Source organism: Dunckerocampus dactyliophorus, chromosome 13 (assembly GCF_027744805.1).
Source record: "Dunckerocampus dactyliophorus isolate RoL2022-P2 chromosome 13, RoL_Ddac_1.1, whole genome shotgun sequence".
In the NCBI taxonomy this organism is placed as follows: domain Eukaryota; kingdom Metazoa; phylum Chordata; class Actinopteri; order Syngnathiformes; family Syngnathidae; genus Dunckerocampus; species Dunckerocampus dactyliophorus.
Genome location: NC_072831.1, coordinates 24,514,216 through 24,540,154, shown reverse-complemented (window position 1 = coordinate 24,540,154; position 25,939 = coordinate 24,514,216). Strand labels below are relative to the sequence as shown.

At 41.7% G+C, this 25,939-nt stretch overlaps 1 protein-coding gene across 3 annotated transcripts in view; it reads right to left on the bottom strand.

The window, feature by feature from the left end:
* Nucleotides 1-25,939, bottom strand: part of qkia (QKI, KH domain containing, RNA binding a) — a 94,801-nt gene that overhangs the window by 43,887 nt on the left and 24,975 nt on the right. For all 3 annotated transcript variants that reach the window (XM_054796672.1, XM_054796673.1, XM_054796671.1), the window contains exons 2-3: nucleotides 19,503-19,645; nucleotides 492-608 (exon numbers count right to left, since the gene is read on the bottom strand). In XM_054796672.1, the coding sequence (XP_054652647.1) occupies nucleotides 492-608; nucleotides 19,503-19,645 (260 nt within the window). The remainder of the gene's footprint in view (nucleotides 1-491; nucleotides 609-19,502; nucleotides 19,646-25,939) is intronic.

Below are 25,939 nucleotides of genomic sequence, written 5' to 3'. Positions count from 1 at the left end.
ACGCTTCAATTTAGCCATGAAATGCTTTGCAAAAGCGTACTTATAGAATAATGAAGGCAAGGGTTGGGGGTGGGTGGGGGGTGTGGGGGGGTGTGGGGGGGTGGGGGTGGGGGCTGGTCCACCCCTGGGATGTCAGCACGTAAACACACATAGCATTAGCTTTTTTATGCCTCCAACCTCAGCTCAGTGACTCCAGAAATAGAGGCTGCCCCTGGCCTTGGCCGTCTGCCTTACTACTGCCTTCTGTATTTTCCACTGCACAGCCTTTTGCAAACAGATCACATGTCAGCATCCAGCCATCAAGTGCCACACTCTTTTAAATCACTGCGTCATACCTATAAACGAATCTTGACCAAAAGCGTCCATGCAGTGCAATAATTAATGTAACATCACAGTGTTTTTTTCATTTGCACAGAGCGGTGAGTCGGATGCGCCGAGGGAGCGAGCTTTGAAAAAATAATGAGGGGTAAAATACACTGGTATGTGCTTACCTTCTTTTTGTCTCTCATGGAGCTCTTGCCTCGCACCATGATTTTACAGCCCGTCTCTGCTTCCAACTGTTTGGCCGTGAGTCCCCGAGGGCCCAGGATCCTACCCACAAAGTTATACTGCGAACAGAAAGAGAAGGGGCAAAATGTTATGAAAACACAGACTTTAATATAGCTGAATCTCTTGAAACGCTGTTATTATGCATCACATTGGTAAACTCGAACAAGAAGACAAGAAATAACAAGTCAACTAGAGTGCACTACTTGGCTGTAACCAGCAGAGGCACTGTTGATTTAGTCTAGACTAGTTTTCTGTTTAACTCTTTCACTGCCAAAGACGTCTATTGAGGTATTTTCAAAAAGTAACGCTGACTGCCAAAGTCTTTTGCTGTGTTTTTTCCACGGGAGTTACAGATCAAAATCTCAGGCTTGTCTGGCGGTGGATCTGCCTTTAGTAGCGACGCGATCGTGAAAAATAGGTGACATGGGTGATGTAGGTGACGTAGACACAAATGCAGCTGACAATGGCAGTTGAAGCAACAAGCTAGTGGTTAGCATTGCTGAGCCATGTGGCGCGACACCGGAGCCTGACACCGGAAGCAGTTCAGAGTCGGGTGACTCAGAACCCGACCCTGATTCTTCTGACGAATGGCTGCCGTCTTGATCGATCAGGAGCAGGGATTCATCCCCACACCCAGCAGACCCCACCGTCACTCTGCTTGAATTGGCTTCTGCAGAAAAAGCTTGTGTTCTCAGTTTTTTGGTCAAAATCAGGTGTTTTTGCTGAAACTACCCTATGTTCTACCGCCAATATCTAAAGACCCAAAAAGGCTAGAAACAATCTTTTTCTGATGGAAAAAGAGTCTAAAGTTTCTTTAGATCGCTTCAATGTTTATGTAGTCCTGAAAGTCAATATTCTGGAGGTCTTGAAAGTTCAGCAAAGTGATGGGAGCTCTCTGCTCTGAACGTGGCTGGCAGTCAATGGGTTAATATTCATATGAATATTTTTCACAATATTATATGTTTTTTTTTTCCTTTTTACAATATGACTTTTTTCCCTCCTAATATATTGACTTTATACTTTTAAAGTGTCTGCAGATTTTTCCATTTTTGCTTTACTTTATTTTTTCTAGAGTTTTTTAGAATGTGGTGCGGGCCAATACAAAACAGCCATGGACTGCAAATGCCCCCTGGGCCGCACTTTGGCCTCAAGTTCTACTGGCAGCAACAGCAGTTGTTCAGTTCAACAACTGTATGGAAACAGGAGTTCAGAACATTCAGAGAGATTACAACATCAATTTTAGATGTAGTACAGCAGCTCACAAAGGTTCTGACAGCAGGGGATCATGTTGGAATTCACATTTCCCTCAATGAACCACAGCTCCCCAGTGCCAGCAGCAATCGTGCCCCAGAGAATGACGCTACCACTGCCATGCCTGACTTGAGACAAAATACCATTATCTTGCTACTCACTTTGTGTTGCCAGCTATTTAGACAATAATGGCTGTGTGTGTAATCATTTTCTGTGGATTGCAAATCAATACTGTGATACAAGCTGTACACCAGCTACTCTAAAGTGAAGCTAAGATGAATTTCTACAGTATTGTACCTTCATTCTGTCAAAACAAAAACAAATTGGCATATTTAAATACCCATTCACACAGTTGTGGAAATACAGCGATTAAACCCAATGTAGTACAGCCACAAATTCAAGAAAAGGTGCCAAAGCAGTCTCTGAAGGAAGCAGGATTGCAGCTCCACAGAAGTTCAGAGGTTAGGCGAGGTTGTGTGCAAATGAAATGTCTTATCAATGCCTGCTTTTGTTTTGTGAATTGCTTTGTGAATTTGTACTAAAAGGAAAAAGGGATAAACGGAGGTAATCCCCTCCACTTGGAACTGCCTTCCAATGGGATAAAGGGAAAACGTGTTGAAATAATCCAACAGCTTCCAAAATTAAAAAAGAGAAAGGGTAGCAAGAGAGGGAGATGCGCAGTGATGCGTAAAAGATAAGATAGAGGCAGCGCTGGTGTTTTAAACTATGCATTCAGCCGGCACGACGGCTGGGAGATGTCTGACACTGTTCAAATGTGATATGATTACTTTTCTAGTGCACAATGGCAGAGGGGAAGAAGTGTAAAAAGTTTGCCTTGACAAAGACGCCGCTGTTCCTCTCTCGAGCTATGACGGCGAGCCTTGACACCGCAGCATTAAATTCTTAAAACACAGTCACATCTGCTTACGCACCCCACTGCACCGGTGCCTCTGCAACATACGAGAGGGCCATCAGCCCAAGTCACGTTTAATGGCACGAAGATTTACTAATTTGAAACACAAACACAAACACAAACACACACAAACACACACACACACACACACACACACACACACACACACACACAAACAAGGACATTGGGGGGTGGGCTGTCATTTTGAATGTGTCTGGCTGGGGGGAAAAAAGTCCTATGCTGCTATGAAGAACAACATGAATCCCTATCTTTCAATCATCAGGACGACTGCTGCAATGGGCTATTTATTCATGAGGGTGGGATTGCTTGCGGCAGGGTGCATGGGGGACACGTCCGCTAAGGAGGTCAACAATGCACAGTAGCCCCCTCTGCAGTCTTCTGAAGATGCATGCACACAACGCGATCTGAACATAACCAGCCTCAAGTATGACGTATTATGGTGATTATCTGACACACAAATAAATTCACCCCAGACAACTGTTATTAGAGAGCTTTAGCATCACCAAAGCTATCATTTCACAGCTTTCACTCAACGTTGCACATGGCTTCCTTTGTCAAACAGATACTAACAGGAAATGTGGTTTGAAGCGGAGGTACTGTATGTGCTTTTGAAGGACAGTGAAGACTGTCCAATGAAGACTGCATGTTAGCATGTTATAAACAAGGAATTTTTACTGGTTGACTATAACAGTAAATAGTGGGGAATACGCCTCACACTTGAAAAACCCATGCACCTGCCCAACATCTTTAGCTCAAGAACTTTGGTTTCTCCATCTGACCAAACATCATATACAGTGGAACCTTGGTTAGCGTCATTAATTCGTTACAGAAGGTCCGACTCTAACCCACAACAAATAATGTAAATCCAATTAATCTGTTCCAGAAAACTAAACATGTTACACAAAACACATTTGTATTGTTTTACAATTATAACTTTACATGCTGAAAACAAAATGCATTCAAATGACGAATGAAAGCGATAAATGAACATTTAAGGTTATTTTTACCTAGAAGACGTGATTCTTGCTCTGACTGTTCCCAAAGACACGATGTGGCAGCAAGACACCACACGAGCACCACCTTCCTGTTTTACCATGAGTTCTTTCTGGAATTCAGTAGTGTTTCTCACCTCAAAATGGAGCCCCAGAAAGTTTTCCATTGAACTGCCATAACATTTCACTGCACCTAAACTACTGCTAACAGACAAACAAAAAAACATACATTTTCTACAACCAACATGAATCTAAAAACCATTTGCCCAGAAATTGTGTGCCTTCTCGGAATGACATTGAAACGTGAGCAACCACACACACTGGCATAGATCGTCGTCAACTGACTACACATTTTACGGGCTATTGTACATTCTCCCGATAATAAGAAACAGAGTGAAAGTCAAGACAAGATGTGTCGTGTATCTGGTCACTGGTCAAGTGCCAGCAAGGCCGACAGGCAATTCCGGTGCATGCTTATCAAAATAAAGCGCAGTGAAACATTTTTGTGATATTTTAAATCATTTTCAAACTAATTGTCTTAAATATGTGTGTAAATAAGCCATATGTGTATCCACATAGCATATATGTACACATTCATAAAATATATTACTTAAAATTGTTTTCAACTTTAAAAAAAAAAAAAAACCTCATTTTTAAAGTGTGGCGGCTTTTATTCTGTAGTGGCGCACCGCCACCATCAATTACATGTAGCGGAAACCCTGAACTAGTTATTAATTTATTTATTGCAAACTTAAGAAAGGGTTTTAAAGAGAGTGAGGAAGAAAGACAAAGAAAGGAGCTTAAAAACCTTACCACTTCCACATGGAATGGGAGAACATTGTTCCACTATGTCATGTCGGACATGCCATGACTCCATATAATGTAAGGTAATGCCTCATCAATGCAATATTACTGATGCCTAGTGACCAGAATACTACATATGCCTTGTCTTTCAAGACCTCTGACTAATAATAAGCCATAGTCAACCACTAAACAGTGATCATTTATTACTTAATTAATTTTGGAAAAAAACGCAATATAGTGAGGGAGCGCAGTTCGAGCCTTGAAGTGGCAAGAGATCCGATACTTTTCTTGGCTGATATCGGACCAATATCTGATATCAATATCGGATCGGGACAGCCCTAATTGCCATAATATTGACTGTACCTAAACTAACACTAAAGGACACAAAAAAAACAATTTGCTACAACAAATATGCCCCCCCAAAGCCATTTGCCAAGAAATCGTGTGCCTTCTTTGATGATTAATAATATAGTTTACTCTGACAAGCAGCGACCCAATAGTAACTGAACCATGACTCATTTTGGGCACCAAGCCGTAGTTTGGAAAACCCTAGTCTTTCCTACTGTATATGTTTATGGGTCTATAAACGGGAAACGGTCTGTCACATTCAAGTGCCAAATCCCCAAATCATAGCGAAAGAGCAATTAAATATTTTACTAGGCTGCTTCTCCCACTGCCGACGACACCAGCTACTCTCAAAGGACACGGATATGTTGATAACAATTGCACTTGACAGAGAGCCCAACGCTGTCATTAACATATTCATGACAGAGGAAAAGCCGGGACAAATAAAGATTGAAAAGGTTAAGGAGTTGATGACACGAGAGCAGTAGGCTAAGAGACAACAGACATCTTGCAGGGAGAAAGAGTGTCCAAAAAACATTCGTCCTGCTTTAGCAACTACTCTGCAGGCGTGGACCAGCTTGTCACATGTGTTTTTATGGAAACACAAACTCTCAAATGATGATTCAGACTTCTGACAGCAACTTTAAAAACACTGCCTCATTCTGTTAAATCTTGCCTGTCCAAATAATAAAACATAAATGGCAATCTGCCGGATACAAGCGGCTGAAATGAGTTTTCTTCGTAGGGTAGCAGGACTCACCCTAAGAGATAGGGTGAGGAGCTCTGTCATCCGGGAGGAGCTCAGAGTAGAGCCGCTGCTCCTTCACATTGTGAGGAGACAGCTGAGGTGACTCGGGCATCTACTCCGGATGCCTCCCGAACGCCTCCCTGGTGAGGTGTTCTGGGCATGCCCAGCCGGTAGAAGGCCCCGGGGAAGACCTAGGACACGCTGGAGGGATTATGTCTCACAGCTGGCCTGGGAACGCCTTGGTGTCCTCCCGGTGGAGCTGGAGGAGGTGGTCGGGGACCGGGAAGTCTGGGCTCCTCTACTAAGACTGCTGCCCCTGCGACCCGGACCCGGATAAGCGGAGGAAAATGGAATGGAATGGAATGGCAATCTGCCATTGATGGAGGTTTTAAATTTTTTTAAATTTGCACTCCATTATACAAAAACTAGAGAGCCAAGTTGCAGAGTTATCAGAAAGCCAATGAACACACCAGGAATTCCACTCATTACATTCAAAGGAAATAGGACAGATGACAGCTTCCTCTCTACTACATACAGTAGCTAGTTATTCTAACTCTCATGTGACACCACAGTATTTATATCCTTTTGAATCCACTCATAACAGCTAACTGGCATGATGCCACACCAACTCAAAGATTTTTCTATACTGTAAACACAGAAGGTAATTAATGCGCCATTGCTTTTAATTGAGGTTTGCCGAGGTGTTTGTATCACAGGCACCCGACAATTACTATGCCATTACGGTGGAGTTTGGAGGTAGTATCAAAGCTGTGACATACAGTAGATGGGACGCTAGCAGTGTCAAGTTTAAATTAAGTTTTAAAACCTAAATACAACTTGATTTTTAAACTTTAATAATGATTTGCTTTGCATGAGAAAGTGGAAAGGAAAATGTAGCTTGTGAGATGCATCTACCTTAACATGTTTACTGCACAACATAGCAGCAACAAAACCAATGTCCTTCAATACACATAGTGTAGTCCCTCATTTTTCACAGTTAATTGGTTCCAGACTCGACCATGATATGTGAATTTCAATTTCCAAAGTAGGATTCGTTATTTAGAATTTTGAATATTTTCTTATAGCATAGAAAACCTGTTCACGACCTTCTAAATATCTCCCCAGCAGACCGCTCAATCGAACTAAACATGTTGAAACGACGACCTGAAACATCGGTGAAAGTTGGCGAAAAAAATTTGGAACTGAGTAGAAGCTAGCAGGGTTAGCTTTGTTTAGCAGCGCATGCTAGTGCGGCTGTGTGTGTGTGTGACTCAGGCCGTTTACACTGTGTTGTGTTTTACCACTACTGTTAATGCAAACAAAGCGTTTTATGATGCCTGCTGATGTGCAAGTTCTGAGTGAAATAAGGACGAGAGGCACGTTTATTCTTGCTCCCAGCTGGTCTTAACCGCCAACAGACATTCTCAACATATGCAACACACTTCCAGCCTTCAAAATAAGATCACTGTTCACCACATTCTGTCTGTAAACAAAATAAGGGCGTCACAAAAAATATTTTACATTAGTAACGCAATTGGAATTGCCATGGTGTCTAGATCTTCCATAACCACAAGCATGGGCATTACAGTTTGCTGAGGATTGTGTAGCAATGTGTGCAGAGGCTGGCATCCCCATGAGAAAAGTTAGCCAAGCTACATTTGCTTCTGAAATACTGGAGGTATCGCACCAATAAATGTAGGGATTTTTTGCATGAAATGAATGAACATTTTAGTAACAGTCACAAACGTACACACTCTATGCTGGTAAAATAAGTGTAAAAGGTATAAAAAAGAAGAATTTTAAAAACTAAAACAGAATTTGGGGGGAAAAAAAATCAAACCGGTTTAATCGGGAGGGCCCTCCATCAACACGCATGCATTATTGCGATAGGGTGATGAGACTTAAAATCTCTATCATAGGCCACATTTGTCTCTATGGTATATCCTTTATGTCGCCCATTCCTAACTACCAAAACTATGCTTTTGCTCCTCTGCTCATCACCAGCATGTGCAATCCAGTGGAATCTTCCTGGACCAACTCTTTCCCTCTGAACTTTGTTAGTGCCCATTTTTAGCCATTTTTCCCCAAACACACAATTGCAGAAAAAGCGCCTTGCTGTGTGAGACAAACACACAAGCACACAAAGCCCCCTTCAGGACAAGGGCTTACAATGACATTAAAAGGAACTTTTTTTTTTTTCTTTTTAGCCCCAGTTATCGCTACACCACAGGCGGGTTATGTTGTGTGTGTGTGTTTGTGTATGAAACAACCATGTGAGCGTGAACTTTTGTAGACACCCAAAGCACCCAGAGCCTATTGTCATACGTGTGTGCGTGGGTGTGTGTATTGAGGTGAGGCACTGTGAAACAATAGTAGTTCCACCAAACAATGTCCGAAGAAGCTGAACAATTGTTGCTTTAACAGCGTGTGTTGTGCGGCGGTGTTGAGACAGGAAATGAGATCATGCTGAGGGGCTCTGGATGTGTGCGTGCAGGGTTTACCGGGGGAGCGACTGAGAATACCAATTACTTATTAGCTGGCTGTGGTGGGCTTATGGAAATGAGGAATGGTTCATCAGTGTTATCAAAGCAAGGTAGAAGCCACGGTTAGCCCAGACAATGCCATCTCTGCTTTCTAAAGCCTGTCGTCAATTCCAATCATTTATCGAAAGAAAGCCTATTTTTGACAGTATTTGCCTTCCTGCTCTATTCATAGCTTGAGCAGGTATGCCTTTGGGTCATGCACAGCACAAAAGCTTACACACCCCCTGCTGGGCAGCCTCCCTCTGGTCAGCCATTCGTCTTTAGGAGGTCCTTAGTTTGAAACCCCCGATGCACAGCAATTCGGCACATTTCCATATGGTAAAAGGATAAAAGGAACGTGGAAATCGAGAATTGGCAAATGTCAAAACAGCATCAGTCGACCTATATGAGAGGGTCTGAGGGCGCAAGAGCCGGGCGATAGAGGGAAGGTAAATTTTGTTTTGATTCCAACGGTGACATTTTCGCCTGAAAGCCCCCGTAGACTTCAAAGCTCTCTTTTTAGCACATCCAGCATTTAGCACCTAATCCGTGGCCTCCTTTGATAATTCTGTTTGGATTTGTTGTGGGGTTTGCAGGCAGAGTGGAAATAGCGGGAAAGGAAAAATGGAAAGCGTTTAAAAAGATCGACATCGGCTGAGTTCAGACTTTGCCAAACTTCGGCATAAACAACCGAGGACTGATACTCCAATGCCACAGCTTTTACAAAGCCATGTCTGCAGTGGTAATATGTGACCTAAGCTCAACTCAAAGTCAATCCCTGTATGAAACGATCAGACAGTCCTGCATAAGAAAGGGTCTTACTGCCCAATACAAGAGGAGCGACACAATTAATTCATGAAAAATTAAGTTACACTTTTTACGAGAAATCGACCGATGTGGTTTTTTTCAGAGCAGATACCGATTTTTAGTAGTCAAGGAGTCCGAAAACATATTTGGAGCTGATATTCATTTGCGGTAAGAGTGAAAATATTGCAGAAAAAAAATGTTTCATATTAGGTTTTAAAAGTTTTATATAAACTAAATATAGGGTTGGAAAAATAATAATAATAATAATAATAATAATAATAATAGCCCAAACTATCATGGATTCCATATTACTAGAGGTGAAAAATAGTGTAATAGTGGTTGTGCTTATGGTTAAGGAAGCGGTAGTTACCGATGCAATTCCAATTTAGAGGATTTTTTTTTATTACACCCTTATTTTCTCTTAAGATACACAAATTTGCCGATTATTATTTTGATTGCCAACTTTCATGTTCTTATTTTATTGCATTACAACTACTCAATGGGATCAATAAAGTTCTTATCTTAGCCATCTGAGAAGATGAAATACATTGTTTTTGGTGCCAAGTATATTAGTGCGTGTGTGAATGTATAAACGAGAGGCATTAAAAGTTAAATTTCTCTGTAGAAAGGCGCTTTATGAACGTAAGTACATTTATTTGTATTCGCTTACAGCGCAGCCTTGCCACATCCAACATGGCGGTGACATGGACGTAAGGCTCAGCGCTCGATGCTGCATCTACGTGTATCGTTTTGACAACAGCACTTCCTGTTTCCAAGCGTGCTTTGCTGTACTGTTGTTGTAAATGGCTGCCAAGTTACACGTTTAGGGCTCACATTGTTGTTGATTAGTCAGCATTGTTTGCTGGTAGTGTCTTGTCTGTTGTTATCTACCAATTACGTTGCTGTGTGATGTTTCTTTAGCTCTTTCTTAGTGAGTAAGAATGACATGTGGAATGATAACGGAATGATAATCCACCAGTGATTTCTACGGAGCTGGTAAGTTCGTTGTGAGCTCTGTTATTACTCTGCTTGCTAAATGAAGAGTTACTTTTTCCTCCCAGGCTTGTGAGCGGTACAATATGAACTTATTAACAAATTAATAACAAAAACCCAGGTGCCACTGTATCATTTTTCCTCCACTTTAACCAACTCAAATCTTTCCAACAGCTTTCATTTGCACATTGATGCAGGCTTTATGATGCAGGGAATTAACCCCATGTCTGATGCATGAAAGACAGCTATGTGAATCGCTGTACACCATAGAATCTCATTTGCAGCCTCTCTGGCATCGTGCAAAGGTGTTAGGTGGTACATTTGGTAATGACTTAAGGGGCGGTCAGAAGGATATCAGGTGCTGGTACGATATGAGATGACACTCTCATGGGAAGGTAGCTTAATGACTCCCCGATTTGGCCAAGTAATTTTACTACAGCCAAAGTGCAGGACACCCCTTTCCCTCCCCTCCCTATTCTTTGAACCATGCAGTAGAATCAAATCCTCGTGAGGCACTCATGCTAATTTTCCACACTCTAAAAGCTCACGGATGTACACTCAGAGAGCATAACGTCACTACATTGCTCAAGGGGAACGACTACAAACCCATCAGCTGATTTGGACCAGAGAAAGTGAACTATACAGCAGTTCTGAAAGCAGGAATGGCTTAAAACTAGGGTGAAATTGTGTTAAAATGATCAGTCAATATGCATGTACACAAGTGTTCTGAACCCCAATGACCTGCCTGCACTCAAACTGGCAATTTCACGGCTGGCCAATACAAAGACAAACGGAATAAATGGCAGACATATTTAAAAGACACGTCAGATGCCTGAAGGTCAATGGAAATGACGTGCCAAGCTCTCGTCCGGCTTGCCTTGCCTGCCTGCCTGCCTGCGTGTGTGTGTGTGTGTGTGTGTGTGTGTGTATACTCTGTGAGAAGCGGCGCCACAGATAGCATTTAATTGAAGGTGGACTCTATCAGATAGCCTGTGACTTAGCTGTCAGTCAAGATGCGGTCGCCACGGTGACGCTCGGCATGGCTGACGATGTCAGGCAAACACCGCTGGCTTTCAAGTGAGCAAAGAGAGGCACAGTAGTACAATAAAGAAACAGGGCGGGACACGTGCACGTGGGAAGTACAATAAGTATGGGTTCATTATGTACGTTCAAGTACAGTACATTGCACTGTATAAAGAAAGAAACATAACTTTCAGCATATCAGCATGCAAAGTAAAATCAAGCAATGTCCTAATACAGGGGTCTCTGGGCTTTTTCCACATACTGAAAAATTTGAGAATGCAATGGCCACCTTGATATTTTGTAAAGCATATGCTAAGAAATTATATATATATATACACACACACACACACACACACACACAGTCAAACCTGTCTTAGCGGCCACCTTTATAGAACGGCCACCTGCCTATAGCAGCCACTGAAAAATCCCCCCGCAGCAAATTTACATGTTATAGACCCTGTGTATAGCAGTCACCTGTCCAACGCGGCCAGCGGCCACCCATTTTGTCTCCCTTGGTCAATATCTGACTGCATATAGCGGCCAAATTACCAACTCAAGTAAAAGCTTCATGCACAAAAAAGTTTCGTTTTTCAATCAATGAAGCCGTCGTGTGTAGACTTTAATTACTGAGTCCTAGCTCAGTCACAATCATTCACAAGATCCACACAAACTGTCAGTTGTTCCACATAAAAAGCCGTCTTCTTTTGAGCTTGCTATTTCCTGGTCAAACATGTAACTTTAAGAGCATTTGCACCAAAACATTACCGCAAATTAGGCTGGGAACAGGACGTGCTCCCAGCGACGCTACAATAAAAAAAAAAAAAACATACGCTAGCATGCATGCGGCAGGGGGAGCAAAACTGAGTTCGGTTGTACTTAATTGAAGTATTTTAGAATGTACTCACGTTATTTTTCATCAATCCTCATCCACAAATCCATCAAAGTCCTCATCTTCTGTATTCGACACAAAAAAAGCCATCTTCTTTTCTGTTCGCTACTAGTCTGTTAACTTGTCAGTGTTATTCAGCTCCGAAGCAAAGAAGGAAACTTCTCCTGTTGTTTCGGCCAACTTTTACTGAACGCGGCCACCAGACAGCAGCTCAGAACACACACACATCTCTCAGCATTGTCTCTCCTTCCTGCTTGCCCACAAGTCAAAGGTTAAACAAGCCCCACTACATAGCTGTCCAGCCAATGCCTGTAACAAGTGACACTGTTTATTTCCTGGTGTGCACTGGTCAATACTGTAATGCCGCTTGTTGTGGGGAAGGAGAGACTCACGTCGCCGATGCACTTTAATGGCTTTATTAACAGCGGAGAACACTGCAGGACTTTACATCCACGCCAACATAAACACACTTCCCAACTCTCTCCAAACTCACAGCTAGCACTGAGCCTAGCTCTCCTGCTCAGGACGCCCACCGTCACTTCCCGTCACTTCCTGATGAACTAAAACTGTCTGCCGTAAAATATTAAAAACAAGCGTAAGACATTACTAGCACAGCTTTGTTCTGTGGGTCGTGGATATATTCTATCAGTTATTATTAAGCCTCTAGCTTCCTTTTAGTAAGTAAAAACCTTGGCTATGATTGCACTACATTGTCATGTAGACCTACAAAGTACACTTGGAAGCACAAGAGGTGAATAAATGTATTGCAACTGATGTGAAACTGATGAGGGGTAGGATTAAATAAGCTTTGCTTCTTCCTACTCCTTTTTGGACATGCAAAATTGTGAATTGTACTATGTGATGTACTACTGTTTGACTCATGCATGTTCAGGATTAAAACCATGAACCATGATAATAACAAGCCTAGTAGTGCTGTACAACTTTTATCAGCAGTCCGCAGTGCCCTCTACTGGTAAACATTATTATTAATTTTTTTCCCCCTTTTTTTTTTCTTTTTTTTCCTCTCCTGGTCAACATTCAAACTGGACGCCAACTTGTCTATAGAGGCCACCTGTTTATAGCGGCCACTTTTGCAGACCCCCTCTAGTGGCCGCTATAGACAAGTTTGACTGTGTGTGTGTGTGTGTGTGTGTGTGTGTGTGTGTGTGTGTATATATATATCTCACAAAAAAAGGGCATCTCATCTTTGTGATATGGGTGGAAAGGCGGTCTTTGCTCTTTTTCCTCATTTTTAACCCCCCCAATCCAATAAAAGCAAAACACTTTATTTTGTTTTGTTTGTCATTACAATTAAAAAAAAACTAATGTATTTTCGATTTAATGTATTTTTCATTTAATATTTTAACTCTATATGCAACAAAAATGACATTTTTCAGGTTTATTCTCGTGAAATTGTTGAAAGATTTTTTTTCTTGTGATTTTTTCTCTTAATATTTTGACTTTATTCTTGTAAAAATACAGCACTTTTTTCATTTCTGCTGTTTTTTAATTTTGGCTGTAGTTTAATTTTCCAGCTATTTCCACTTTCTTCTTATAAATTTTTTGACATAATATTTTGACTTTATTTCCATATTGTACATTTTTCCCCCCAAACTAATTAAAATTACAACTTTGATTTGTTTTGGGTCTCATATTAAGATTTTTTTAAATAAAAAGTATTTTTGCTATATTTTAACTCTATGCTACTACAATGACATTTTTCCTCATGTTATGTGTTTATTCTCATAATTGCCATAGTTTAATCCCAACCTAAGTTTTGTTTGTTTCTCATAATATTAAGGCTTTCAAATAATGTATTTTTTATTTAATATTTCAACTTCATGCTACTAAAAAAAAAAAAAAAAAAAAACCTTAGCAGCTGAGGGGAAATCTGGGGAATCAGTTGGAAATTTGAGCAGTGGAAAATATTCCCCAATCATCATTACCGTCTCCTTTCCTTTAGCTCTGGGCAGATGGAGATAAGAATTTTCTCGGCTGCTCTCTCCTTCATCATTCCTGGCGTCTCAATTTTCACCCTCATGCTACATCATCCACCCATTTGCTGCTGGAAAATGACTCCCCTATAAGACTCCTAAAAGCAACCTGGGCCTTCATCAATGGAAAATATTGAAAAGAAAAGAACTGGTACATTTTTCATACTAAAGCTGAAAAAGCTAAAGCTAAACCTGATATGAATGTTCAATGATTCTTTTCAAAATTGCAATTAAAACATGTAGAATCTCTGAGCACATCAATATGCGGGGTAAAATTGTGCAACAGATTCAAGCAATATGCTAATATGAGCCAGTTCAAGAAGAAGTCGAAGCTAATGGTTTTGACAAAGTACTAGGGGTGACACGAGACACCCAACTCACAAGACAAGATTATGTACGATGGGTCCACGAGATGCGACGAGACTTTAACATTAATTTTAATAAAAGTGCAATGAAAATTATGACTGGACAAACAAACTTTTTTATTTTACTGAGTCCCAAAACAATGCAGGTGTGTATTTTTTCCCCACAAATTGACGCTCAAAGACATTATCCATCCATCCATTTTCTGTGCCGCTTGTCCTCACTCGGGTCGCAGGGGTATGCTGGTATGCAGCCTATCCCAGCTGACTTTGGGCTTATCCTCACTGGGGTCGCGGATATGCTGGAGCCTATCCCAGCTGACTTTGTCCGAGAGGCAGTGTACACCTTACACTGGTCGCTAGCCAATCGCAGGGCACATACAGTATAGACAATCATTCACACTCATATTACCATATAAACCACTGTTATGATCATCTTTGTGTTTTTAGTAGTTATTAATACCAACATTCTGGCTTTTTTAAGTTATATTATGACTTTTTGGTCCGTTTTTCCATTTTCGCTAGGTTTTTGTTTATTTTACATCTGCAAGGACCACGGTACAGGGATTGCCCCTGGAAGGCAAGGTGCTGCGAGGTGAAGGAGAAGTGTGTCCAAAATCGGCATTCTTGGCTGTGTTGGTCCAGGGCTGGGTTTTTGAAATTAATTAATACACGATCGCTTTTGGGGCCGCACGGTGGCCTATTGGTTAGCATGTTGGCCGCACAGTCAGGAGATCGAGTTCGAATCCCCGTCTGGGCATCTCTGTGTGGAGTTTGCATGTTCTCCCCGTGCGCGCATGGGTTTGCTCCGGTTTCCTCCCACATTCCAAAAATATGCATATTAGGTTTACTGGAGACTCTAAATTGCTCCCAGAATGAGAGTGTGAATGGCTGTTTGCTTCTAACCAGAACAGGATGTACTCTGCTTCTCACCTAAAGTCAGCTGGGATAGGCTCCAGCATACCCCCACGAGTGAGGACAAGCGGCACAGAAAATGGATGATCACTGGTTAAAAAAAACAGATGCAATTTTAAGCAAATTGTACTAATTCCTGGCATAAAATAAGCATTTCAATGAATTAAATGAACTAAAATGGAAATAAAAGGCAGGAGGATTCCAATTGTGAATGTGGTATTCTACATTGGCCACTAGGTGTCAGTAATTGTTCGATGAGACAGGCACTAGACTCATCATAAGGTTCCTCTGGGAACACATTTACTCTGACACTACTCGAGCAGCATTTTTATTTATGTCTGAAATGGCTTATTTACTCGCATTTTGTCTACTATTCTGGGTAATACAAGTGCAAAGCCATTTAAAGCCAGAATTAAGCTGGAAGTACGCTGTACAGAGAAAAAAACAAGAATCTGCTAAAGTAAGTCTATGTTATCTTATTTTTGTCTAATATGTCTTATTTTCTGTGATTACATCTACTCTATTGGGCAATACAAATGTGAAAGTGACCGTAGTGATGTTAAGTCATGTCTTGAGTGTGCATATGTTAAAAAAACCTATTTAGAAGATCGTAAACAGGTTTTCCATTGAATCCTACTTATGGCAATTCATTTATCGCGGTCGGATCTGGAAACAATTAGCCACGATAAACAAGGGACGACTGTATTTAGCAGGTCATAAGCAGGTGTCTGGAACCAATTAACTGCAATAAACCAGAAATTACTGTACAAAGCTTGTCAGCATTTACTAGGCCTGTCACGATAAATTTTGCTGGTCGATAATTGTGCTGCAAATTATTGTCGATAATCGATGATATCAACAACATTTTTTGAGATCATTTTTCCTTTGTCATGAGCTGTAATTCACATTTTAACCATTAGATGGTACTCAAGTATAGTGTACGATGAACCTGTGTGAGACATTAGCTTGACACAGAAGTTTCCTGTATGTATGTTTTTACAATGTAGCCAGCGACATAGTGAGCGCACACCATTTTGCACTGTTTTCTTGATGTTTGCCGAGCAAACACCTCAGTAAGCGTTGACTGTCGGGGCGAAGGCTCTGCTGCCCGAGGGACCTCCAACGGTAGGTTTTTTTTCCCCCCACAAATGAGAAAACTGTCTGTGTTGGTCGTCACCGTTCATGCGCTCATGTGATCATTCTGTTTAAGAACCAAATAGTCCCACACTGGGGCTGTCGGCTGTGGCATTTGCTTCAGAAACATCGCTTCTGCGCCTTCGCCTGTTAGTTTAAACACTCTGTATCCACTCACTAGTAGTCCTGCCTCCACAAAGAGGCTGAATGAGATGAGGGGCCACTCTCTCCGTTCCACTATAGAACCAATGCGCACAAACAGATGCAGAGCAAACCCTCATCATCCAGCCTGTGTGGCACAGAGAGACGAGCAGATGAAACACCCGCATACATGCACATGTCAATTTATTGAGGGCGTCATGGCTATCATCCTGTTTTTTTAATCATTCGATTAATCAATTTATTGATTATCATGACAAGCCTAGTATTTACTCTTGCATATATTCTGTTATCGTTATTGTCATCATTCTTTTCTTTCCCGATAAGAAAATGATAAGATGTTAACATATTCAAACACAGGAGGTGAACAGACGGATAAGGGGTAGCTTTAAATAAGCTCTGCTTCTTCCTACTCCTTTCAGGCATGCTGAATTGTGGAAGTATGTTTGAAACAAGCTACTGTACACTCACCCCATGTAGCTAAGGTTAGCGTGAATCACAAAGCACAAGGCGAGGCACACAGGAGGCATGAATAGCAAATAATTCCATTAAGACCAGCAGCTGATTTCCCTTGGTTCCAATCACTATGTCTATTTATAACAAAGCTATCTGGCATTTTTTCTTGTCTTGTAATGACCTAATGTGTGTGTGTGTGTGTGTGTGTGTGTGTGTGTGTGTGTGTGTTGGGGGGGGGGGGGGGGGGGTGTACACTCAACGACATGTGCGAACTGAAACAGAAAGATTTGTGTGCCATTTTTTGCATCACCGTGTTGCGCCCATTTGTCTGTCCTTTGAATGAATGTGTGTGTCTGCTAAGGTCGTCACTGAATCATGTCAGCCACAAGGGGGAGGCCTAATTAATTTAGTAGCTTTCCTGGCAGCTTGTAAACACAATGCTGACTTTACCGCCCTGCTCAGTGCAGTGCAGCAAAGCACGTCGGGCACACAGGGGTGGGGGTTGGGGGTAAAGCAACGGTTCATTTAAGGACATTTAATAGTTGCGTGTGTAAGCTCAAATGTATGATGATTATTGCAGCTAATTAGGTAGTCCGACGACCTTGAGGCAGCGCAACCTCCAAATTGCTAAGGTAATTTTGGGGGCAAATACACTCATCACTGGGTGTGGCGCTACACAAGAAGCCCTCTTATTAAGCGAGGCTTCAATTAAGCAAGCCTCTAAAGCAGGGGTGGGCAAACTACGGGCCAGGGGCCACGTCCAGCCCGCCAAGCATTTGAATCCGGCCCGCCAGTTGCTTCCAAAGTATTGAATTTAAACTTTTAACATACAAGCTGGCAACATGACTTGCAAGTAGACACAGTCAGTCAATCTGAGATAACCTTTTGATGGTTTTAAACAGACAACTACCTCACCGATAGTGCCAAACAAACACAAGTCAACAAATATGTGACACGCAGCTTAACTTACCACTGCACCGTTTGGGAAGTAAAAAAAAAAAAAAAAAAAAAAAGAGGGACGTTCACAGACTCTTTAATAGTCAATGTTTTATCATTCGCAGTTCATATTGTATATCACACATGCTCTATTCATGTACATTCCAGGTGTCTTATTCAGTGTTTTTTTGGATGTGTGACTGCAAAAATGAGGAAAAATGTGATGCGCTATGTCCTGGCTGCTCAGTACAATGTGTCTAAATAGACATTAAATGAAGTCAATGAACAATCAGAATGACAATAACAAGAAAAAGAAGAAAAGGGAATATTACGCCTCCCTGGCACACCTTAAAAGACACGTGTGAAAAGGTGAGTAGATTTATTTTATATTAAGATGCGTTCAATATTCTGAGGTTTACTTCTTTTTACACACGTATGGCGCTGCATGAGGTCGACATGCCCCGTGTCAAAGGATCAGTAGATTTATTTTATGTCAATATGCCTGTGAATATTCTCATTCATTCAGGTCACTGGATTCTCAGGCCTTTGAATGGATGGCAACTGGACCATTCAGGTTGTCTCTGAAGACGTTTCACCTCTCATCCGATCAGGCTTCACCAGTTCATACTCATAAACTAGCTCTAATCTAAGAATTTGGTGCAAGATCCAGTGTATTTATCCTCTAAAAGAGGAGGCATGTCTGGACAGGAATGGTTTGCTGTTTTGTGATGTCAATGACAGTCGTTAGGATACAACGGAGTGGGGCCTCTTCCCCCTAACAATGGTATCACCTTCATTAGCATTCCATTCACATGTAATCATGGTCATGGACAGATGGTTTCAAAGAGGAGTGAGGAAAACTACCTACTTTAAAGTTGATAAACTATCTCTGAACAGGGGGGAGGTCTGCGACACCACCTTTCTCCCACATACAATGCTGATTTCATCATGTAGCCTCTAACAAATAAACAAGGTGCAGCCACCTTGGTTTCAGGTGGGTCTATGACCATCATTGATGCGCTATCTAGTCTGACTAGTGATTATCCAAGTTAGTCTTTGAGCATGAACTGATGAAGTGGATGAGAGGAGAAACGTCTTCCAAGACAACCTGAACAATCCCTTTGTGATCGATTCAACGCCCTGAGAATTACGTCAATAGTTTGATTTTAAAGAGTTTCTTAGTACATTTTATGACGGTAACTTAGGCCTTACTTTCTTAAACCACCAGTCATCCACGGTTAAGCATTTTTATTTTAAGTTATTATAGTTAATTATACAATTAGCTTATTTTTGAGATAGCTAAGAATGTTAAAAACATTGCCAATGGCAACTGATTGACCCTGGAACAGATTATTCATATTTCCATAGTTTCCAAGGGAGGGTCTGACGGTAGGCAGCAGCTAAAATAATCCAAACCAATCTCAAGTATGAATTCAAGAGGAAATGCAATCCATGACTTGGCTAAGACTATGCACTGAAATGAGTCTTATCCTACGTTACCTCGTCCATGTTTGTTTGTTCATTTGTTGGTGCTGTTGGTGCACAACCCCTTTAGTGTATGTCCCAATATTACCATAAAAGACAGGAAGGTGAGCGATTAACTCAACCATAAATAATGCAGACGCCATCGTCTGTTTCCGATCAGCTTTATTCCGAAGTCAAAACTATCTGTGGTGCTTCGCTACTTACGTCTGGGTACTCTTTAACAGGCACAAACAGTTTTTCCTGCAGGTAGACCACGGGTCCCGCAGGCTCTGGCAGCTCTAGAGGGTGTCTGTCCACAAGGCCATTCACTGTGTCGCTGTACATGTGTTTGCGCACTCTGTTGATCTCTGAAAAAAAGCACACACACAAAAAAGAAAGCTAAGTCGATGGCAAAAAAATAAAAATATACAAGCTTTGGTATTAGATGTGTCACTTGTATTGATTTTTTTTGTTGTTTTGGTTCCAGGCAAAGGATTAAGGTGTTATCAAAGCGTGTTGCAAAAAAAAAAAAAAAAAAAGTTAGGCCTAATTTTGACAGGTAGCAATTATTCACAAGTGCACAAAATAGCAGCTGGACACAACAGAGACACAGCCATTAAGTGGTGCATAATGACAGGGTAAAAGGCCACATGGTCCAATAGTCTGCAGGGGGTGGGGTGAGCAAGGTGGGCATGTGTTCAGTTTGTAATGTAGGGGGAATCGATTGCTAAATGACACACATTTTGGTCAGGGGGGGCTCACTTCACAGTTCCAGCACTGAAGCATTGAGCTAAAGCATCAGTAATATAGGATCTGTTTTACCGTAGACGGAATTAGCACATTAAAACGGCATAGGGACAGTTGGGAGAGCTCCATATTAAAACACCAGCAGGGGAACTTGACACTCGGCTATAGCTACTAATTTGAAGCACGGCTGGCCTCCATGTCTTAACCTTGCACTGAAACTTAATTTGGAAGGTGGGTCATACTTATATACTCCAAGTATCCCATGAGGAGAGAGAGGGGTCTTAGGTGTATATATTGTGTTACACACCAAAAAAAAAAAAAAAAAAACATCCAATGGAATTACTCATTTGATTCATTTGCTGGGGAATTCCTGTTGCTGTGGAAAAACCGTGAATAAGAGATGTGTGATTGATGAGCTCATGGGCACGTGGACATCGACATCTGGCCTGCAGTTTTGGTGGACAACACCTTCGGGACGCATCAACTTCTTCCCTCCCATATTAGCTCATCACTCAGGTACACACATACTCTTAGTCCTCCAAAATAATGATGGTAAAGCTCGCAGACCACTCCTGAACATTCCCAAAAGAAATCAGCAGCAAAAAGATGGCATTTTTCCACCTTTTTTAGTGTTGCTGTTATGTATAAACTGCACCAATATGGAATAAACAAATGGACAAGGTCAACCTGGACCTTTTGCGGCTCACGAGGCAGTGTTACTTCAGAGCCGTAACACGGGCAGTATTCCACAAAGCTGGGATAAGAGTGTGAAATTGTGAAAAAGACTCACTTCTCAAGACGCGTCGTTTTAAAAGCAACTGCCGCTGTCCCACTATTTTTTTTTTTTTCCAAACTTCATCACACAATCAATTGTCACTGTGTGCAAGCGCACACATTTATGTCAGTATCCTGCTTTTCCTGATTCTGTGTTAAAGGCACAGATGGACAAATGCCAGAGAGACAACGTCTGCGTGCAAGGGTATTTCGCAATGCCGGGAAAGGAGTTTATGTCTGTGTGCGCAAGGGGAGACTCACTTCTCCCAATTTTTTGTTTTGTAAGCAAATGTCGCTGTCCGACAATTACTTCATGCATCACGCATCTAGCTTTCCTCTTGTAGGGTTATGTGCTGCTGTGTGAAAGCACACACGGACATGGCCATATGACGCTTCACTTAGTTCTGTATAACAGGCACAGGTTTTGCAGGAGCTCTGTGTGAAAGATGCTAGGGCCTGCTAACTTTATTAACCTGCGTGCTAAATTCATAGCTTGGGTAAAGTCAATCTACAATCAAACCTATTTTCATACGCCCCAGTTTGACAAAAATGTTCCGTTTTCCGACAATATTGCATGGAACGAACTCGTCACTTTGCTCTGTACTGTAGTGTTCTTAAAAATCGCGTGGTCAAACAAAGCACCCTGCGCCTTGCTGACTCACATTTTTTAATGAGTGGAGTTATTTTTTATTGGCCACTACACAAGCCGCCATTTGGGGCCAAAAAAAGTTGGGCGTGCCAGCACTTCAATAAAGAAGGCGACAAACCCTATTGAATTCTCTGTACGGGAAGTCTGCAGCAACAATAAGAGCCATCCAGCTGCCATATTTAATTATTTCACATTGTTTTTGCGTGTAAAACTATAATTACTCGCCATAAAATGCCTTTTTTGTTCATATTTTCTCATGTCTGGAACGGATTAATTGGATTTATTATTTTTTATTACCCCAATTTTTGTACCTCTTGGTTTTCGTCAGTATTTACTTCTTGCAAGTCTGTAGGGTTGCAGAAAGATCGGGGAAACTATATATGAATGTTCTTCTGAGCTCCTGTTTCCATGCCAGTTACGAAGTATAAGGCTGCCATAGTGGGGGCATACATGGATGTAGGATGGTGGGTGTCACGCTCCACGTCTTTACTTCTTGCAGACAAGTAGTGCACTCTTTTTATTTTTTTGGCTCAATCAACATTTCACACAGAAGCCTTGCACAGAATTTTTAACCACTAATCGATTACTCCTACTACTGGAAGAACCTTATGTTAAAATTGCAAGGGGCATTTTTTCCCCCCACATTTTCCTTAATTTCTTAGTGAATAATTCATGAGTCTCAAGGACGGAATGGGGTATATGCAGGAGGTGGGTATCTGTCCAAATTACAATCATAAAAAAAACATGGGCTGTTATATGATGTACGTCCTTGTAGAACAGATTTACGACAAGTCTTCTATAAAACAGCCGACTGCATAGTGGCAAAATGACAAAGCCATTTTCAGTGGTGGTTATATGATCGATTGATGCTGTGCACACGCTTGGACAGCTGTTCACTTTGCACTGCCTTTTTGCAAAGAGAGCGTGCTGCTTGGTCTTAAACTACAACAATCTCAAATATTTGAAAGCGGTCGATGTAACAGCAGCACAGCTTGTCACTCACAGAAGCATTAAAAATAACATTTAAAAAAAGCCATCTGTAAAATGGATCATTCAAATGGATTGTATGAGCCTTAAAAAAAAAAAAAAAAAGTGCGACAACAACCACGTGCACCCCCCCCCCCTTCTCTCTCTCGCACCCTCTCTGCCTCCTAATTCTATTTCCTCTTGCCGAAATGCCACATTAACATAAGGGGCCGTGCTAGGCTATCAGTGGAGACGTGTAGCATTTGACAACCCCTATTTTCAATGTGGGGAGTCCTTTCTGAAGCGCTGCACTCACCGAAAAATTACCCCACACCTTGCGAGACTGACAAAATCATTTGTCTAGTTGTCCGCCGTGACAAAAAAGGCTGATTGCGTTAGAAAGAGCGGGGGGTGGGGGTGGGGTGGGGTGGGGGTGGGGGTGGGGTGGGTACTGAAAGTCTGCTATCTTGGGAGATGAGATTTTTAAAAAATGAAGGGAAAACAGGAATATTAGCAGGCAAGGGCAGGCCAGGCAATTTTCTTAAAATGTTTTGCAGGAGCCAGCCAGATGTTAGCACTTCCTCCACTTGGACCATCTCATAGCTGTGTGCCACTGTGTCATCTTGCAACATGACTCAGCAATCTACATATAAACTGCTATCTTGTCTATTTACCTAATGGAGGGACACAGCACACTTACACAGTCTAATTGTCCGCTTTTCTCAGACAAAAGAAGGGGGGGAGAGAGAGAGAGAGAGAGAGAGAGAGAGAGAGAGCGGGGGGAATCGCCCTTGAAAGTGGCTGAAGGGTAGCGAGAAAGAAGAAAAGGACTGCTGAGCAAGCAGCTGTATTCACACTTCTTTTTTTTTTTGTTCCAGCTAAAAGTGCTCATTTTATCCTTATCTTTTTTGTTTCTCTCAATTACTGCCTATCGCCTTCAATCTGCAGTGAAAAAAAAAAAAAAAAAGACTGTGGACCAATAGAGACCATTCATCATTGAATATTGTCAAAAAAAGCACATTAGATGCACTCTGAAAAGTGCAATTTGGCATTCTAACACTGCGATTATGAAGGTTTTGTGTTTATGTACAGGTTCTGATGCCAAAAATGTGATCACACACACAAACAACTGCGAGGATAAAAAACAGTCCAGGAGAGGTTGAAATGAGGACAGAATGGGGGGTAGGAAAACTTTTACTTTTTTTTTTTTTTTTTTTTTTTTTTTTTTTAAATGCACCAGTCGCTCTGATCTAATGAAAAGTAAACAGTGCATCGGGATAAACTTGGCGGATGGGTTAGCGGCGAGATCAAAGATGGAGCAAGCCATACGAGACAAGCGGAAACAACAACAAAAAAAAAAGTCCAACAAGGTACTTTCTAATTAAAACCCATTGCTGTTGAATGACTGCGAGTACCAATTTGGGTTAGTATGCATTAAAATGCTGTCTAGAAAACCATGTAAATCCACTTCATGGTGACCTTGAACATCAAAACATTCTTGCATACAGAGTCGTTTATTGCGATTAACTGCTTCCGGATCTGCAATAATACCTGTTTCCACTGTGACTGGTTCGGAGCTTTTTTGGAGCTGGTTCATGGTTCCACAATGGTTCAAACGGAAGCTGTCTTTTTTGGGTCAACTCTGGCTCCAAAAGTTTGCTGGGCCAAGTGAGCAAACGATTTGCATAATAAGGTGGGCGGGGTTACCTTAAAAAAAAAAAGTCAACAAATTACCTCCAATTTTCTTATATTGAATTGCAACTCTAGCAATGGAAAACACTATGAAAACATGGACACCAGAGGAAACATGCTCTTGCCCATTTGGACAGTCAAAGAAAGGTGTGCCGAAGTATTCTGAAACAAGAACCATGCCAACACTGGAATGCGTCAAGAGGCAAGATGGATGCTGCGGAGGAGGGGGGGGGTTTCGGTCTTTCGAACAAATAACAAACTTCGGCAATTAAAGAAGGCCTGCAGAGACCAAAAGAAAGACCTAAGCAGGAGTGGCAGTGGTCGGCGAAGAGTAATGCCTTCTTTTGAGGAGCTCAGCAAAGTTTTGGGCCACAGACACGGCCGTGTCAGCTTGCTGGTGCTGCTTTGTTTAATACCACAATGCTGAACTTCTCTCCAAACTCCACCAAAACCCTAGAAGCCATCACAAAAGACGACCCAGGCACAGGTCAGACCTGCCTGGACACCCGCAAGTTGTATTTGTGTAATTTAATGTTTACAGCACAGTTTTGGGTGTGAATACTAGCTTGCTGTTAACGTTAGCAGGCTAGGTTGCCATTGCCGAATGAATGAAAGCCTCGCTACCCTCTCCTTCTCATTTATGTACATGGCACAAACTAGTTTCATTGTAAACCGATAGTCATCTAAGAAGCAACGTTTGTTCTGTGTTCTGCTTTAATATGTTTTTATCGTTCTGTCAGAAAACAACATCAAACGTCTTAAAAAATATTTTCCCAAAAACGTGTCTTGGAAAAGAGCGGACATCAGACGTTGTCTGCCTTAGTATAACTAGGGATCGATCCAGTATCGGTATCGGGTTCCGATACATGCATGCATGCATACGTTTCGGAAATTGTCAATGCTACTGGCAGAGACTTCAAATTCGTGAGCCACGTCTGTACTTTGTTGTTGTCAGCAAACGTAGCTCGAAAAACGTAGCGAATAACGTGTATCTGCGAACGCAGTCGTCTCCGCCCATGCGCCGCAGCCGTCCTCCTCACTCACGCTGCAGTATCATAATTGCCTGTAGAGAGACGTTTGCTCCAGTCTCATAAAAAAAAGTCAACAATAAATATCATGTAGCAACATGGAAGTTATGTGGGATGTGTTTGACTGTGAACGCGTCCGGTGTGTGTGTGGTGCTGTGTGTGCGGAGACGGCTACGTCTGCTGATATTCATTTGGCGTGATTACGTATCAAAGCAAACAGAGCTCTGGTATCAGCATTGTACCGTTACAGGTGGATATCCAGATTCAGGCAAGGGATGTAAAGTGAAAAAATATGTGGATCAGTGAATCCCTAATTACAAAGGAAACATAGCGGAAGGCAAATCAACTAACCAATGTTAGAGGATTACAGTTGAGGTGCAGGCATACCGCATTTCCATTTTAAACAGATTTCAACATTATCATGTTGATATCAGTGTCTAATATATTGATAATGATCATTTTCATACATTTCCATATGTAGTTATTTTTTGCAAATGTACTCAAATGCTGATTCCTAGTTGATACGTCACATTAGGTAAGGTAAACGGCACAATGGAAAGGGATGATCTAAATCTATGTTTAAAAAAAAAGAAATCCAGTCAATCACAGACACGCCTAGGTGTGCTGGCGCCGAGTGAAACAAGACACGGGCGACAAACAAGCCTTTTCACTTAGAAGTTGTGCGCTTTAGCCATCACAAAGTCTGACTATGAAAAAAGGATTTGGATGTTTAATGCATCGCTGCCCTTTATTCGCAGCACGGACGACTTTATTCGAGACGACACTCCACTTGAACAGTTTAGGGG